The sequence below is a fragment of the Oxyura jamaicensis genome, chromosome 4 (genome assembly GCF_011077185.1).
Source record: "Oxyura jamaicensis isolate SHBP4307 breed ruddy duck chromosome 4, BPBGC_Ojam_1.0, whole genome shotgun sequence".
NCBI lineage: Eukaryota > Metazoa > Chordata > Aves > Anseriformes > Anatidae > Oxyura > Oxyura jamaicensis.
Genome location: NC_048896.1, coordinates 89,702,761 through 89,718,841, shown reverse-complemented (window position 1 = coordinate 89,718,841; position 16,081 = coordinate 89,702,761). Strand labels below are relative to the sequence as shown.

General features: G+C 34.7%; 1 protein-coding gene and 1 long non-coding RNA gene across 3 annotated transcripts in view; both read right to left on the bottom strand.

Annotated features, from left to right (window-relative positions):
• The window catches only part of LOC118166458, an 18,740-nt gene extending 13,613 nt beyond the window's left edge, over nt 1-5,127 (bottom strand). Inside the window, exons 1-2 of the long non-coding RNA XR_004750505.1 lie at nt 4,674-5,127; nt 724-798 (exon numbers count right to left, since the gene is read on the bottom strand). This is a non-coding gene — a long non-coding RNA (uncharacterized LOC118166458). The remainder of the gene's footprint in view (nt 1-723; nt 799-4,673) is intronic.
• Nucleotides 5,128-8,533: 3,406 nt separating this feature from the next.
• LOC118166456 (transmembrane emp24 domain-containing protein 11-like) lies at nt 8,534-14,042 on the bottom strand. Of its 2 annotated transcripts, XM_035325398.1 has the most exons (5): nt 13,573-14,038; nt 12,625-12,725; nt 11,732-11,857; nt 9,870-10,016; nt 8,534-8,976 (listed from the first exon to the last, which is right to left on the bottom strand). In XM_035325398.1, exons 1-5 carry the CDS (start codon nt 13,892-13,894, stop codon nt 8,827-8,829), a joined length of 846 nt encoding a protein of 281 aa, XP_035181289.1. In that variant the 5' UTR covers nt 13,895-14,038; the 3' UTR covers nt 8,534-8,826. The 2 variants fall into 2 exon arrangements, with proteins under 2 accessions (XP_035181289.1, XP_035181290.1); XM_035325399.1 differs by lacking the exon at nt 11,732-11,857 and having other exon boundaries at nt 13,573-14,042.
• Nucleotides 14,043-16,081: the final 2,039 nt, after the last annotated feature.

Genomic DNA, 16,081 nt, shown 5'->3' with positions numbered 1-16,081 from the left:
CCAAGCTGAAGAGATAGAGAAAATGAGAAGACAGTGGGAGTTTCTATGTATTTGTTTTACCCAGAGAATTACTAAAGTTCATGGACTGGAAACTAAAACTGAAAGAAAGAAACTTGTCCAGAGTTTAATGAAGGCAGGGAGAAAATTTACCTTGAAATCTTTTATTGTCTCTGTCGAAGAAGGCGGATCAGGGTTTGTTTTCACATTTTAGGAAATATATTGTTATTATTTTATTTAAAATCTAGCTTTTGAGATCAGGAATCTTTGTTTACTATCTCAATACTTCCTTTATTTTTATTTTTATTTTTTTTTTTAAGAAAAAAAGAAGGAAAAAAAAAGGAGGATGCATTCATCTCAGGGCTTTAGCTAGCTCAGGATTTCACTGCGTAACTTTTTATTGCCATAATTACTGTACATTATCTGGGCCTGTTTAAGATTCTGACAGATCTAATTTTTCATTTCATGGCACTGAAAGTGATTCTACATCACTGAAATAACCAGAACTAGTGGTCCACAGAGAGAGTTTGAAAACATAAGCAGAAAACATGATGAATAATTTATGCTTCCTAAGAACTTTGAAACTATGAAATTAAAGAAGCGAAGACAGTAACAATCATACACTCATTTTCAAACATTCATTCACATATTTTTCCCCACTTACATAAAAAACGGTAGAAGTTTCTGATTATTTTATATAGTAAAAATGTTTTCAGAGTGATTCACCTGTGTTATTTCTTTTGAATATTTCTTGCATAATGTATCTATTCCCATGAACAGTGACTGAATATCAGGACTTGTCTAGCAGGAAAAGAAAGTATACCAAGGTTAGTACTTTTTTTTTGCAAGCTATATTAAACAAAGCATTTTGTGAAGTGTTCCTTAAACTGAATGATGTACATAAATTAAAAATGGACAGATCAGGAGCAGGATAATATGGAAATTAAAAACAAGTTCAGTTTTATTTCCTGTATTAAATATCTGGAAAATTTTGTGCTTTTGTTTAACTATATTAGACACAAATACTACTATTGTAATAAAGACATTAACAATTTGCAGAAGACATTCGAAGAAGATGGTGTGCTGCCCTGGAGGAGACACTGCCTTCAGAACAACAGCCAGGTTTCCTGCAGGTTTCCTGCAGCCCCTTTCCAGGCTTTTTGGCTCTCTCCATCCTCAGCCACATGTGTACACCTTATCATTAGTTTTGGCTCAAAGGCCTTTTTTGAAATGGCCCTTTCTCTCTCCTGCCTGTCAGGCAGAAGAATGTTATCCTAGCATAAGAAAAAAGCCCTACAATGATAGCTAAATTTATCAGCTATTTTCTGATTGAGGTTTTATTCAGAGAACATTGCAAATGACAACTTGCGTTTTTTAAAAAATGCACTTGTGTTTAAAAAAAATGGAGAGAAAGTGTTCTGTAGCTAGGCTATCATTGCAATAAAGATATTTTTTTTATCTGTGCTGAGAGAGAAATGCTACAAAATGCAAAGTGATATCGATAGTGATATTTGGACATCTATTCAAATCTGTAAAGCAATGTATTCAGTTAACTGTTGCTTTAATCAAGAATAGGTCTGACTCAATTTAGTCATAAGAAAATACAAATTACTCCCTCAACATATTTATGCTAGTTATAGTACTAAGTTAAAATATTACAGAGCGACAGTAATCAGTGATCACATTTCAAGATTCTTCATGGGAGAACCTTACAAGATTTCTACTGTAACAAAATGAGGAAAATGAGGAATCTAAAAAGGCAAAAACAATCCCAACATACTTAGATGATGAGGCAGGACTGTACCAGAAAATAGACACCCTTCATGTAAGGAACAACCTTTCAGAAGCCAATATAAAAATAGAACCAAAAATGTTGCAGGCAAAATGCAAATTAATACTAGAAGTTCTAAGGAATCCTAGAAAGTTTTAAAATTTGAAAAATGAAAGAAAGGTGAATTATTTAAGTAAAGAAGAAGCTGACCACCTATGAATGAAACTGCGGTTCTTCTAAGCTACCAAGAAATTAGAAAGATAAACTATATTATTTAAATATTTTAAAATTACATTGAAATTAAAAAGAATTAAGCTTTGCTCTATTTAGAAATGAACAAACCTGTACAGAGACAATTTTATTTCCTCCAGAAGTAGTATAATACTAATATAAAGTCAAATAACCATGACTATGTAACAGCTTAATTTCCCAAACCTATTTTTAATGTGTACTTGTATTCTATATTTTTGATAACAAGACGAAGTTGATTCTCAAATATATGAAAAATATTTATGTTAGGGGCTAAATTAATAACCCACATTTGCAGCATATTTTCCTCATATTTTGATATCAGCTACTTCTATATTGTGTACAGCAATCCAGCTGAGCAGCAATGGCACACACTGTTGGTTACTCTAGCACTGTACATGTGGCTGCCAAATGCCCTTCTGCTTACTGATGAGCTGATCTTGCATTTCTCTCACCATGAGAACTAGACTGCTTTCCTTGCTTTGCGCAACTACCAGTTTTCATAGAACTCACAGGAGAAATTTAATTGTATTTAAAACTTCCTCTGCTCCTTGAATTTAGTTGACATTAGCCAAAGCTTTCAAAACGTTCCAAAAGGGTGAATTGGATGGCCGAGAAAGAGAAAAGCAGATAGACCCATAGCACACTCTAAACTATCTATGGCATAAGAGTAAAGAAAATACAAGCAAGACAAAATTATGGTGTCTTTAAAATGTGTTCATAGGAGGCAGCTCTAGAAAGTTATTCAGAGTCCTAACAAAGCAATGACCTTGGTTTTGAGTCCCTGTGGATCCTGAAGGAAATAAAAACCCAACAAGCTTCATTGCTGATTTATAAACTCTTTAAAATAAAGGATTGTAGAAAACTGTTTAGATTTTATTTGCATGGAGGAGTAGCAGATGTTAACATGGTATTCTGAAAAAATGAGCAGTGAGATTCTGATTTATCAGAACACTGAACCATCCTCTGGGAAAAAGCAAGTGGGGACCATGAAACAAAGAAGGAAAATATAAAGGTGACAAGTATGCATTAATGTAAAGGTGAGAATATTTAATGTGTAGATGTTGATTACCCCAATATGCAATTTAATAAGGAGTTGTAACACATTTGCAGGACCTCCTACTCATTGGGAATTCTGCCATAGCATCAAGCTCATAAAGGTTACCAGGTATATTTCCACTCAGGTTCCTGAATTATAGAGCCATATGACTTTTTTTTTCTATGCATCTTTAATTAACATTCCAATCATTTTATCTGTTCTTAATCAAGGATAAGTAATCATCGTTAATGTCTTTTTTTAAAGAATATGATAATTTGCTTCCTTCCAGCCCTCCAGAGCAATGGCAGGTTCTAATGAAACATCTAATCTTTTTGTTAGTATGACAACCATTGCAATTTTAAATTCCTTCAGTATTTTTGAACTAAATTATCAAGCTCTCTTGATATACTGCAATTTAAGACTGATCTAACCTAGAAGTTAGCTCTGTTTTGAGCAAGGGGCTGGACAAAACGACCTCCAGATGCTCCTGACAACCTAACTGTGTTTCAGTCAGCCCTGTGACTGAAATTGATAATGAAACACTGGAGTAAGCCGATACTGAAAGATAATTAAAATGCCTCCTTTAGAGGTTCTATGAAGGTTTTTGTTTGTTTGTTTTATTTGATTGCAATGTTCATTGTTCCTTTTTATTACATTAGCATTTTACTGTTTTGCTGTGATGTTTTACTTCTAGATAGTCTTCTTCAACCTGTCTCAGTTCAGCAAGATTCTGTGTTTACAGATGTGAAATACAGTGTAACAGTATTTTCATTTTCTTTATATACAGCATATAGATGTAGCATATGTATTTAGATGTATACCAACACAGTTTTGAAAACAGCTAGAGGAATCATGCCCTTCTCTAAGGTCACCTCTTCAGGATTAGTCCCAAATTATCCTCCAGTACATATGCATGATTGCCTTATAGCCTTGTATGACTGACATTTAACTGTACTGAATACTCTGAATATTTCTCTTTACTTCTAGTCTAGGAAAATATAACTGTTTTCAAAGCTCATTTATGAAATCAGATAAGGAGAAGACGGTTCCTGGAAGAAATAAGAAAATTAAATCTTTCTAATGATTTCTTAAGAAAGAGAACTAAAGCTATTCATTCTCTAGTAAATAACAAGAATTTCTATAAATACCCCAGATCATCTCTCAATCACATGGCCATGAGGAAAACAAGCAAAAGAGAAAATTTAGAAAAAAGACCAACATACTTGGAAGTATTGATGGGCCCCCATGCAGAACTTTGTTTCAGTCCGTTACATAAGTTAATACATTCCACTCCACTTTCTCTGACATACAAACATCATCTTCCACATTTTGACAGTAGTCACTCACGTTACACAGAAGCCACTTATATTTCTTGAAAAGGTCAGGGTTATTTTCAGTCCAACAGAATAAGAGGGTATAAAGAGTTTATGCAAGCTTTCCTTTGAAAATCTGTAAAGCTAAAAACTACAGTGAAAAGTATCTAAGTCTACCAAACTATTACCAGTAAACTCAAGTCGCAGTTTGCAAACAAATGGGAAGTATTTTGTAATGCTAATAATTTAGCTGTTAAGAAAACCACAGATTAATATAACACAACAGTACCAAAGCTTCATTTACCTCTTTTGAAAGGAATATTGTACGACAAGGAGTTCTGCAGATCAAACATTCATCTTTTTTGCCTGTAAGGTAAAGACACGGTTAAAATGTATATCAAACAGAATAGCTATTAAATACATTTTTAATAGAATATGATGCCTAGAATCTGAAACCTTTGTTTGGAGCTTATTGAAGGAATGTGAAGGTGATATAAGAAATGCAAATAAACATGAATAAAGAATTTGATTCTACAACGACTAGCGCACAGTTGCACAGGAAAAATGTGTGTGAATGTCATCTGGTGTTAATCCTGCAAATAAGTATTCATGTAAATGATTTAATGAATATCATTAGTGTCACTGAATGCAGGTGACTTTTAGTTCCTTTGATTTAAATAGGACTACTTGCCTGGTTTAATTAAATGCATGCTTAAGAGCACTAATGAGTTAGAGCCAACCAGATATATGACTTTTTAGTTTGGGACTGTCCTACTCTCTCGATAAAATATATGAAACTTTAACTTCAAAGAATTAATAATCTTACCTTGTGATTTTTTCCAGTGAAAAAATTAATCACCTCACTTTTTAAAACTTCATCATTTTTAAAATTGTTTTGATTATTTGCAAATATATTAGCAACTATTTCTCGTAAATGCATATGGCTGCAATAAATCTGATAATTTTATTATATGCTTCTTTCTAAGAGTTCTAAAGATCAATGTTTATAAACATCTTTAAAGAGGAAATACATTTCATTATCATTATTATTGAGTTCACAGAAAAAAATAGTTTCTTGGGGATTTTTTTGCTAATGGATATTAACAACCAAAAGGGAAACACTGGTTCATGCTCTATGAGTCTGCAAATTGCATTTAGAGATGGCTTTTTATGTTCCTCTTTCCTCTACAGCAAAGAGTGCAAAAATTTTTAGTCAAAAGATTTGTTTTTAATTCTGAAATAGTGTTCTAGTGTTTCGGTAGCAATACTGATATTTAAAATGTCTTCAGTCTAATACCAAAATCTGTCCTCAAAATATAAATCCTGTGTTTTGCATTTTTTTTTTAATTTTGTTTTTACAATGCAGACCATTATGGATCATAAGCACTGGGACTCAACTTTTAATAAAGCTTCCAGTTTTCAGCATCCAAGGTTTGCTCTCAAAATCAGACTGCTCCAGCCAGATTCATCTGGAAGCATTCACAGGTTGCTCTTACTATTTAAAGAAAATCAGTTGAAAAGGTTTATCCATACCAATAGGTCAACAAAAAGAAAGGCCTTTCTTTTTTCCATAGTGAGTTGGAAGCGCTAATGGCCAAGGCATGGCAGCACTGCCCGATGAGCTGAAGCAGGGAGCCCAGCCTGGGGCAGCCATTACCTTTCTGGAAGCAGAGCTCACAGATAACATGGCCGCAGCTGGTGAAGAGGAACCGTGGGGTGGCCTTGCGGGGCTCGCAGAAGCAGGCGTTGCAAAAGACTCTGACAGCCATGCAGCAGAGGGGCACGAGGGGCCAGCAGGTGGCTGAAGCAGACACTGACCCAGGGTGGCAAGGAGGGACGAGGCCTACAGGCCTGCCTCTGCCGCGTCCCTTCCGGCTTGAGGTGCCACCAGGCCCTGAGGTGAGGGGTAGCAGCACCCCTTCCCCACCCAGTGTGGGACCTGGAGGAGGCAGGGTTTGACCCTCACTCCAAAAATAATCAGGATTTTTTTGGCCTTTTGCTACCAAACTGGAGAGGGTACCATGGAGGAGATCGCCTCTGTGAGGTTTCCTTCTCTTCCCCACACAGGTGACCAAACTGCGCCAACCACCAGGGCTGCGGGTGGGCGCTTCACCATGAGCCAGTTCTCCTCACAGAGGCGGTTGTGTAACAGGCGCTGCTGTCAGGACATGTGGAAAACAGTGGAGCTTCTTTCCTCTTTTCTTCCTTTTTCCCTCTTATTTGGGACAGTTATTAATTTAATGGAGGTTTGTTGTTCCTTCTTTTGGTGGGGAACGAAAACAGACAGAGATTGGAAATTTCCCTTGAAAATTTAAGGAAAAATTCCCCTACTAAACTACTTAAGATAGCTCTTAGTATGACAGAGCTGCAGACTGCATTGGAGGAACCTCTGATTTTAAACTTTGAGAAGACTACTGCCCCCAACATGCTTCCCAAAAGAGCTGTGTTTCAGCTTTTGTGTTGAAATTGTGTGATCTAATTAAAAATCTTGAAGGGGACAGAAAACATTTCACCAAATCAGAGAGATTTAATACTATTAATTCTAGATAAAGAATAAAGCACTGTCAAGGTATATTCAAGGCTCAACATCTCAGTGCTGGTTTGAGGTTATACCTAATTAACACTGAGGAGTATAATCAGCTCCTTTATAATTCCTGACATGGTGCTTACCCATGATTAAAAAGCTTAAGTGCATCTTAAATGAGATGATTTAAGTTTATAATTGGGTTATAGTTAGGAACCTCATACTAGGTATCAGCTAGTCTGGACCACAACATCATAGCAACATATTATTAAACTTTCTTCTCGGACTTAGCATATCATATGGTTGTAACTTGTCTTTCCTTCTTTCCCACCACTAAATATTTTATTACAATATATGTTTTAAGTGAGTGCTCTATAAACGTGAATTTAATAACACTTATTTACTGATCATTTCAACTGACGGACTATTCTGAAGTCTGCAAATTTTAAATATTAGACACACCCCAGTGAATTGCTTTATAATATTTTGATTGATTTGGTCCATAGAGTATCGCTTTTTGTCACTATTTTTGTCAACTAGTCTCACATACTCACATTTCCGTACTGTAAAAATAAATGTAGTTAAAGGACAGTGTCATTTCCTTGCTAATGAAAACAAAAGGTGAGAAGATAGGGAGAAAAAATAATAATAATAAAAAGAAAGCATTTCCTTTAAAACACTAATTGCTCCAGACATATTTCAGTTTGCACTACCTTTTAGACCAGCAAAGGGTCTGGAAAAACAAATACGAAGACAAAATGCAGTACAGGGCAGTCACAGTGCTCTCTGGAAGACCTTTTTCAAGAACGTCTGTTTATGTGTTAACCAAGTTTTTAGATAGATCATTTTATAATCACCTCCACCTCATTCTTGCACTGCTGCTGCTTTGTCAAGCTAATTATCTGAATTTTTAAACACTTTTTTTGACTTGTAACTGCATGATGCTTTAGCTACTTAGCTAGTTGTACATAAACTAGCTAAATTAGGACATAAAAATATATTACCAAGCCGCAATGTGAAATGGAAATACATAATTAAGACAAAAACTGCTAAGTTCCTGAGACAGTCATGTTACAGTTACTGAATAATTAAAATAAAAATAATTCTCCAACATAGAATGAGACTGAAGAATATAGTATATGTACAACTTAAATATAATATACAGGAAAAAATTCAGTTTACCATGAAAGCTCTAATTTGGTCTGTGTTGGCATTCTTCATAAAGATTTTAATTTACATAAACAACTGCAAAAGGTCAGATCCCAACTCTACAACTTAATGTTTAGGTCTTATCTGGGAACAAAGAGTAACTACAGTTCCAAATTGTTTGTCTGGGTCTCTGTCTCTTCCATGGTAATTGCTGCATCTTTTGATCATAATAGTAAAGATAGACTCCACTGTCATGTAAAACTATGAATATTTTAAAAGAAAATAGTCACAATTATATTTGAGGAAAAGTTAGTGTGCATACAGTGCAATATGCAGCTCTCACCAAATTAAGTGCCACAGGGGATATAGTTTTTTCTCTGCCTACTATCTGAATCCTCAGACTGAAACACTGACCTGTTCAAGCTAGTACAGAAAAAGATTACTAAGCAAGTAGAGAACTTTAAAATATTAGGATTTTATTTTTAAAGATTTCTATTTTAAATTTAACAATCCTGCGTTAAAGTTAATGCTGCCTTAGTCATTGAGTCTTCTAGATTTAGCTTTAGATCTGCAGAAGAAAAGAAACTAATAAAAGATGGGATTCAAGGTTTAAAATTTAAGGGGAGGCCAGAGGCTGAAACCAGAGTTAAAGGAAGAAATAGCATAGAAAATGAGAGAAGCTTGAGAATTTTATTCAACATAGGTTCATAGGTACAGGGTTTCTTTGAATTTTAAGTATTAGATAATGAAAAAAAATTGTATGTGTACATTTACTTCATAAGACTTAAACAAGCTTCTTAGCTATAAAGAAATCTCTGAGAGATTTGATTTGCCAGATTCCAATGGAGATAAGGATAAGTGTTTGTGCAACAGCCCACCACAAGATATTGCTGTTGGTCTGTTCACTTATATTCCGAAATTTTTCTTCACGTTCCTGAAGGAAAAAAAATTTAAAAAAAAAAAGAGAGAGAGAGAAAAAGCATAATTATTACTTACCAGCATCTGCATGTTTCATGCTGCTATCATGTTAACTAGACATGCATCCCACTTCTGCATGGTAGGAAACAAGCACTTTTCTCATATTGATAAAAAATGAAAGCTTGTTCTTCCGTAAAGAGGAATTAACAAACCAACACAGAGGAGCAGACAAATCGCTGTCCGGAAGCAGAAATGCAAGCAAATTTCTCTTGTTGCCAAAATATATATATATTTTAAATATGTCCCACTAGTACATGCTTAAGACTTTTTAGGCTTACAGTCACTTGCACATTGCAGTCAAGAACCTTTTAGCAGCCAAATGTCACTTTTAGCGAACTAGTTGATAAATTTCAAAGACAGTCTGAGTGCCTGTGTATGTTGTAAAGTGAAGACAATGGGTTTACTCTTGTTTGAAGGCGGGCTTTATTTCTAAGTGCATGAGGATATATGCACTTAGTCACACTCAGTCATTTCCTTATGCACTGCAATAAAATTTCTGCACACAGACCAGCTTGGAAACAACAACTGGCAACATCACCAGCAATGGTACCTGCCACCTGCTCCACTGCTGTTATTGGCTCTGGCCAAGAAAACTATATTTGGAAATTCCAGCTTTATAATAACACCTGTTGCTATAACCATGAGTTCATGGTAATTAGTTTTTATGCTGTTTCCTTTTACAGCTTAAAAATATTTTGTAAGGTAACATGGGCTGTTTTAGTTAAATACTAATAGCTTTTTATGAGTTAGTTAAAAATAATACTGCAATTAAACAAATAATAAACCTCAGATTACTTCATAAATCAATAAACCTCTGTACATTTTTTTTCTATTAGGGAACATACATACTCTTTCGTAGTTTTGTTCTTTGGATACGTGATGAATTTGCTCAATTAGATGTTCTAGTCTGAAGTTAACTTCATTCACTTTGTCTTTGGCTCGAACAACAGCTTCATCCACAAAATGTTCTCCAACTCTAATGTCCAAATGGATACGCTGAGAACAGAAAAAATATTCTCATTACTGTGTCTTCTGTTTTCAAAATTCCTTAGAAAAAAAAGAAGCATCAGATCATTTCCCTTTAAACTCATTACAGGAAAAGAGCTTTAAATGCTTTTATAAATCCTTCCTAAAATTAGGACCAGATAGAATATTTGAAGTGTTTCTTAATTTCATTTTAAAATTAATTATGCACGTTTTAAAACTTCGCTAACTTTAAGGCATTGTTTTATACCAGTGTTGATTTAATTACTATGAAAATGTTTTCTGTTCTCTGCCTAAATTAGTTATAAAAATGAGCACTATTAGGGCTGCTTGTTATATTTCACATTCCATCCTAATATTGCAGAAATTACATTCATCAACGAAGAATGAAGGAAGCTGCAGGAACCTTTTAATAGATGTGCTTCTAGGTATTCCCCTTATGGTTAGGAACAGAAAACTGGAAGGACACCAGCCAAAACATCATTTGCAGTTTATCATAGGTGTTAAAGCAGAACAGTCCATAAAGTATTATTTTTGTTTCTCCACACATGGTATATCAGGTATGAAATAGTTACCAATATCCTATAAGCAACTGTTAGAGTTATAGCAGAATTGTCTCAACCTGTCCAGGTGATAGACCAATAGAAAGAAAAGAGGCGAATACAACTTGCAATATCATGAAACTTAGGCATGAATTGAAAATTTTGCTAAAACTAAAAGGAGAAAATTGCCCCAGAAGCCAATTTGTACCTAAGAGAAAATAAAAAAGTTGTAGTCCAGAAGATAATCTGAAATCCTAGAGTTTGGAATTGCACAATAGGAGTTTGATCTATGCAGACATCAACCACAAATGGTGACCACATCTCCTTTCAGGTCTCTTAGAGTTAGCTAACTGAACATCCGGAAATCCCTCTCACAACATCATAGTAGCCTGTGAATTTAGTAAACTTTGGTTTGAAGCAGTTCAGATAACCACCTGGTTCTTACAGAAGGCTACATCAAGACTACTTCAGTTAGCTAAAGAATGTTTTTCCCTTTCTGATCTTTAATCCCACAGATATAAAGAACAATATTTTTCTTTTTTTATTTCTGTATTCTTAAGCCAAACTTTTTAATATCCATACTATTAATCTTCACCTTCCTTGCACCTGTTTACTGGTCAGGATAGCCAGAACTGTACATGGTGCATGGATCACATAAAATGATATTAGTACTTCTCCATCTATACCCGATCAAAATCTCCTCATGTATCCCCAGTATCACACTGATGGTCTGTAGTTAACTCTGACCAACCAATACTTTACCTCCCTTATCCTGTCTACCTGATGAGCTCCACATTTACTTTATTATTATTATAATTATTATTACTGGATGCTAAGTGCTGTTGCAAAGCATATGATTAAATTTCCACTTATTTCCATAAAAATGTTAATAATAACACCTAATTATTCCTGTGTAACTCTTCTTCTTCAGTAATGTTAACATCTCTCAGTTCTGTGTCATCTACATGTTTCTAAAGCAAACATCTAGGCTGAAATTTGTCCTGTCTGGCTTAACACATATACAAAATGTTTATATTATCTAACATTTTTTTTCAGCCAACTGAAAAAAAAAAAAAAAGGTTGCATTTTCTGATAGAAGTTAAATTTCTAATATATTTTCTAAAGTCTATAGTGTGTATACAATTAATACTATTACAACAAAAAATATTTAAGAAATACACCTACCAGTCTACTTCCTGCAAACGCCACAAGTCTTGTGGAGTTAGACTGTAAACAGATAATATGCTCCCCAGATAGATAGGATGTAAAAGAAAATGTTGCTTTGGGCCCATACAGTTTTGACAATACTACCTGCAATTTAGATAAGATATATGTTGGTTATGTACATTAAAATATTAATAAAATAATCAAATGCAGTACCGTGAATTGAATGTAAAAAGTAATCAATTAATCTCCTGAAAACATTGTTTTTTTTTCCTGAATTTCAGAAGAGATTTAGAGAGTGATAAACAATTTTATCTCACAGTAAACATTGAAATGCTATGAATTTCTGCAATGTACAAAAGCCAACGGTCTCTAAAACATTAAAAGTCTGAAAACTAAGACCTTGTCTAGGCACAGAATAAGTTGGTAATTGTTGGAAAAGCTCAGGACTTCATGTTGCAGTTGCTATGCCTGCCTGATGGCTCTATGCAGCCTCACAATATCTAATATTTTGCATTCTATTTTATCATTAGCCTTCCTTTCTGCTGCTCAAATACTTTCTGAACCATTTTGCTTTATTAGTGAATTTTCATTATTTTAAAATATAACATTTTTTCTCAGTCGTGGTTTACTAGTCTTAATGGCATAGTTTCCCAATTCCAGTAATAATGCAAACATTGTCCACAAAAATCATTAGCAAGCATTCCATTTCTATTTATTTTCAAGCATGCCATTTCTATTTATTTTGATATCAACCACAAGGTGCTTATACATTTCAACATGAAAACACTGTATTAGCAGATTTACTATCTCCCAAAAAGCATCCATATTTTTAGAGAGTTTTGACTGCCAGTGTTGAAAGTCAATACATAAATTGCACAGAAACATTCATAACATTCATAAAGAATATTTACCTCAGCAGAAGGAGTTGTAACAGTCACAAACATTCCCAAACCAGGAGCGGAATCAAGAAAATCTTGTTTATGTATATCCCATTTCTGTACTTTGTAATTCCCTGAATAAAAACATAGATAAAAATCTGATAAATAAAGCATAGTTTAATATTAAACGTCCTTATTGGTTTTTATCAGCAAAAATATAAATGATTAAAAATAAAGCAATGTATGTATTTCATTATGTACAATTAAAATTACTCAGGAGGCATTTTATAACAGTATGAAATGCAATTAATTTTTACTACACTAGAATACTGCAAAAATGATTGATTAACAAGTAATACTTTTTGATTACTCCTAATGCTCTTGCAAGATAAGCATCCAGAGGGCATGCTGAGACCACCAAAAGAGTAAGTGTTTGAATTAAGTGTTCAAATTAAGTAAGGGTAAGTATTCAAATTACATTTTTTGGATTCTTTTATATTTATCACATTACTAGTAAAAAAAAAAAAAATGATTATATATTATATATATGATATCCCCAGTGGGATGGAACTTCAGTACATCTTGAATTGCTTCTTTCCAGATCACTGTTAATCAAAATATTGTGGTATGAATGAGTCATAATATATAGAAGCACATGTTGAAACAGCAATCCCACTGCCATAGAATTAGAAGACAATATTTTCATTTGTTCAGACAGTTAAGCACTCTGGAAACCCTTTTTGTGTGTGTAATGCAATCACACAATATGTGAATACAAGATGGCTAGTCACTGCGGCAGGGACTTATTTGCAGTGTGCCCTCTTTTTTTTTATCAACATGGTCTTACCATATTCATCAGTCATTGATTTTCCTGTTAAATTACAATCTATCTTTATGATTGCAAAGGATATAAGGTATATAAGATATATATAAGATTGCATCTTTATGTAGCAATGACAGGTACCTACCACAGGTACCTACCAGTTACCAATGTGTCACTGGGAACGTCTTCAATTATACATTTCTCTTCTCTTTCTCCACTATGAAAATACAAAGCAATTGAAGAAGAAATCCAAAAGTTCATAAGAAATCCTATTAATTGGCTTTTCATTATTTTTATGTATCCTAGTAGTACTGCTTTTTGAAAATAACTATTTACAAATGTATGTCGTCCTGTGGTTGTTCCTTGTTTGCTGCTTATCAGTGTGGTTTTGAGAGAGAAAAAAAAAAACTGTGAGAAAAGGCAGCTGGTGGTTACACATTTATAAATAACTACAGTATGTTCTGTAGAATTAGATAACATGAAAAAGATAACTTGTAAAATATTTCTTCTTTCCCAGCATCTAGATTAAAATTTCATTTTATAAACAGAGTAGTATGAAACTAGAAATAACTTCTCAGGTACTTGAGATTGGTTCTCCAGATCACTGTAAGCAACCACATTGGCTATCTCCTTCCATAACCTGCTAAAATTTCACCTTACATTGAACTTAATAGCTTATATTTCCTTTTTATCCAGGGTGATTATAGGTGATAAAGCTTCACTCCTCTGTTGTGATAATTACAAGAAATCTTGTAATTTGTAACCTAAATCATTGGACATAGGCATATGCCTGTACAGAAACCATAGGAACTACATAAAAAGACTGAAGGAAATAGGAAGAAGAAATTATAAAGGGAGGAGAGGGAGGAATGAGAAACAAAATGACATCCTGGCTGGCTTGGGGGAGCTTATGTACACATGGCTTTTAGGCTGCAGCCAAAGCGTTCCTCTAGATCTGGAAGTTTGAAGACGGTTGCAGTCTCCAAGCTCAGAGCCAACCACACAGTAATCTGGCACAATGGATTTTTGTGTTCCTTGCACTAGCTGTTCCTTCACCTCCTCTTCAGATACAAGGACACGTGTCTCTTTCATGCTCCTCGATTAGTAAACAAGCCAGGATAGATTAAAGCCTCTTTCTTCCAATCACTAAGATACCTGCCTTTAGTTTCAGGGAGAATTCAGGCCCTAACAACTCAGGTTTCTTCTGGATGGTATTTCTTCTGTAGGGGATACTTTCATTTCCCTTTTGAGGACTTACAAGGATGTAGTAACAAAAGCAAAGGCATAAAACAGTACCTGAGGCACAGGCTACTTTTCAGCCTGCAGCAGACTAGAGGTATGATATTATCATTTCAGACAAATATGATCTACATAACGTGAAGTGTTCTGGCATGCTTACAATCTGCCAAAAGGCCAGAAAATGGGACCTTCATTTTAAGATTGTATGGAAAAGAAAACAAAAACAGAGAAGGAACTTTTCCTTCACCTAAAATTTATTATTTCACAACTCCTTCAGCTGTCCACAAGGAATCTCCCCACCCCCACCCTCTTCCCCCCAAAAAAGACATTGTGGCATAGAGGTATAATTTCAGTTCATGGCAGAAGACATTCTTCTCACTGAAGTACAGTTCAGCCCCACAAAGTGCCGAAAAACCTGCCAAATGTAACGTAAATACAAGTTAGTTTTACATGTTGGCATTATTTACTTGTCTGATCTTGCATTCAGGGCTTGATCTATCTGGAGGTGAACATGTATGCTGTGCAAGGCTGTTTGGTTGTATGACTAACAACATGACTTTAAAATTTTAAACTGTTCGTACAGAAGCAAAATACAGAAGGGAAACAAAACTACTTGTTGCTTCTCAGGTTTAAAGTTTTCCCTCAAAAGGTGTAAGCAAAGGTGTAATCAGCTGTTTGAGTACAAGTCTTAGGTATACATGAACATTTTCCTCTCCCACTTCCAACTGGGAGCACAGCATTTTTCACCATACTCCAAGGTCAGGATTCTGATTCTAACAATGGTTCAGTTTCCTAGTGCAAACTTCCAGAGAAGAGAGAAGCAAACCAATCCTGACTACTTTGAGATGGAGAGAGCAAACAAGTATAAATGAAGAAAATAAACCTGTAGGAATGTTTTCAAATAACTTACATTGTCCAAGAGCTTTAAATCAGTTCAATCCTTGAAAGCTAATTATTGTAAGCTCAGGATGCATCACTGAATTTGAACTAGTAAGATAGACTTGCACCATTGCAGAGCCTCAGTCACAGGTTAAACTGGCACTATCTTGAAATTCAGAAGAATGAAAAGGAAAAGCACATCTTTTTAACTTCTCAGCTACTGACAGACATAGAGGAGAAAAAAAGAATGTTGTTAAAAGTAAAAAGTAATGGTATTTTAGCCATTTCACCAAATATGTAATACTTAGTAGTAACTAGACTACTAATGAAAGGGAAGATGAAACAGTAGGTACTTGCATGGCCTTAATTTACATGGCAACTGACAACAACCACAACCTGCAATGATTGATAAGTGCCTTACAAGATCCAGCCTTAAGAAAGAAAAATGGAATTCCCATACTCAGTAAGGGCAGTACAATCCCTTTCAAAACATGAGAGACCTGGGCACCAGATACCCGGGCACCAGATACCCGGGCACCAGATACCCGG

Coding starts and splice junctions, on each gene's coding strand:
- LOC118166456 (XM_035325398.1), bottom strand. CDS start 13,894: ATGTTATCTAATTCTACAGAACATACTGTAGTTATTTATAAATGTGTA. Junction 12,726..13,572: donor CAGTGACACATTGGTAACTG/GTAGGTACCTGT, acceptor GTTTTTATTCAG/GGAATTACAAAGTACAGAAA. Junction 8,977..9,869: donor AAGAACAAAACTACGAAAGA/GTATGTATGTTC, acceptor TTTTTCCTTCAG/GAACGTGAAGAAAAATTTCG.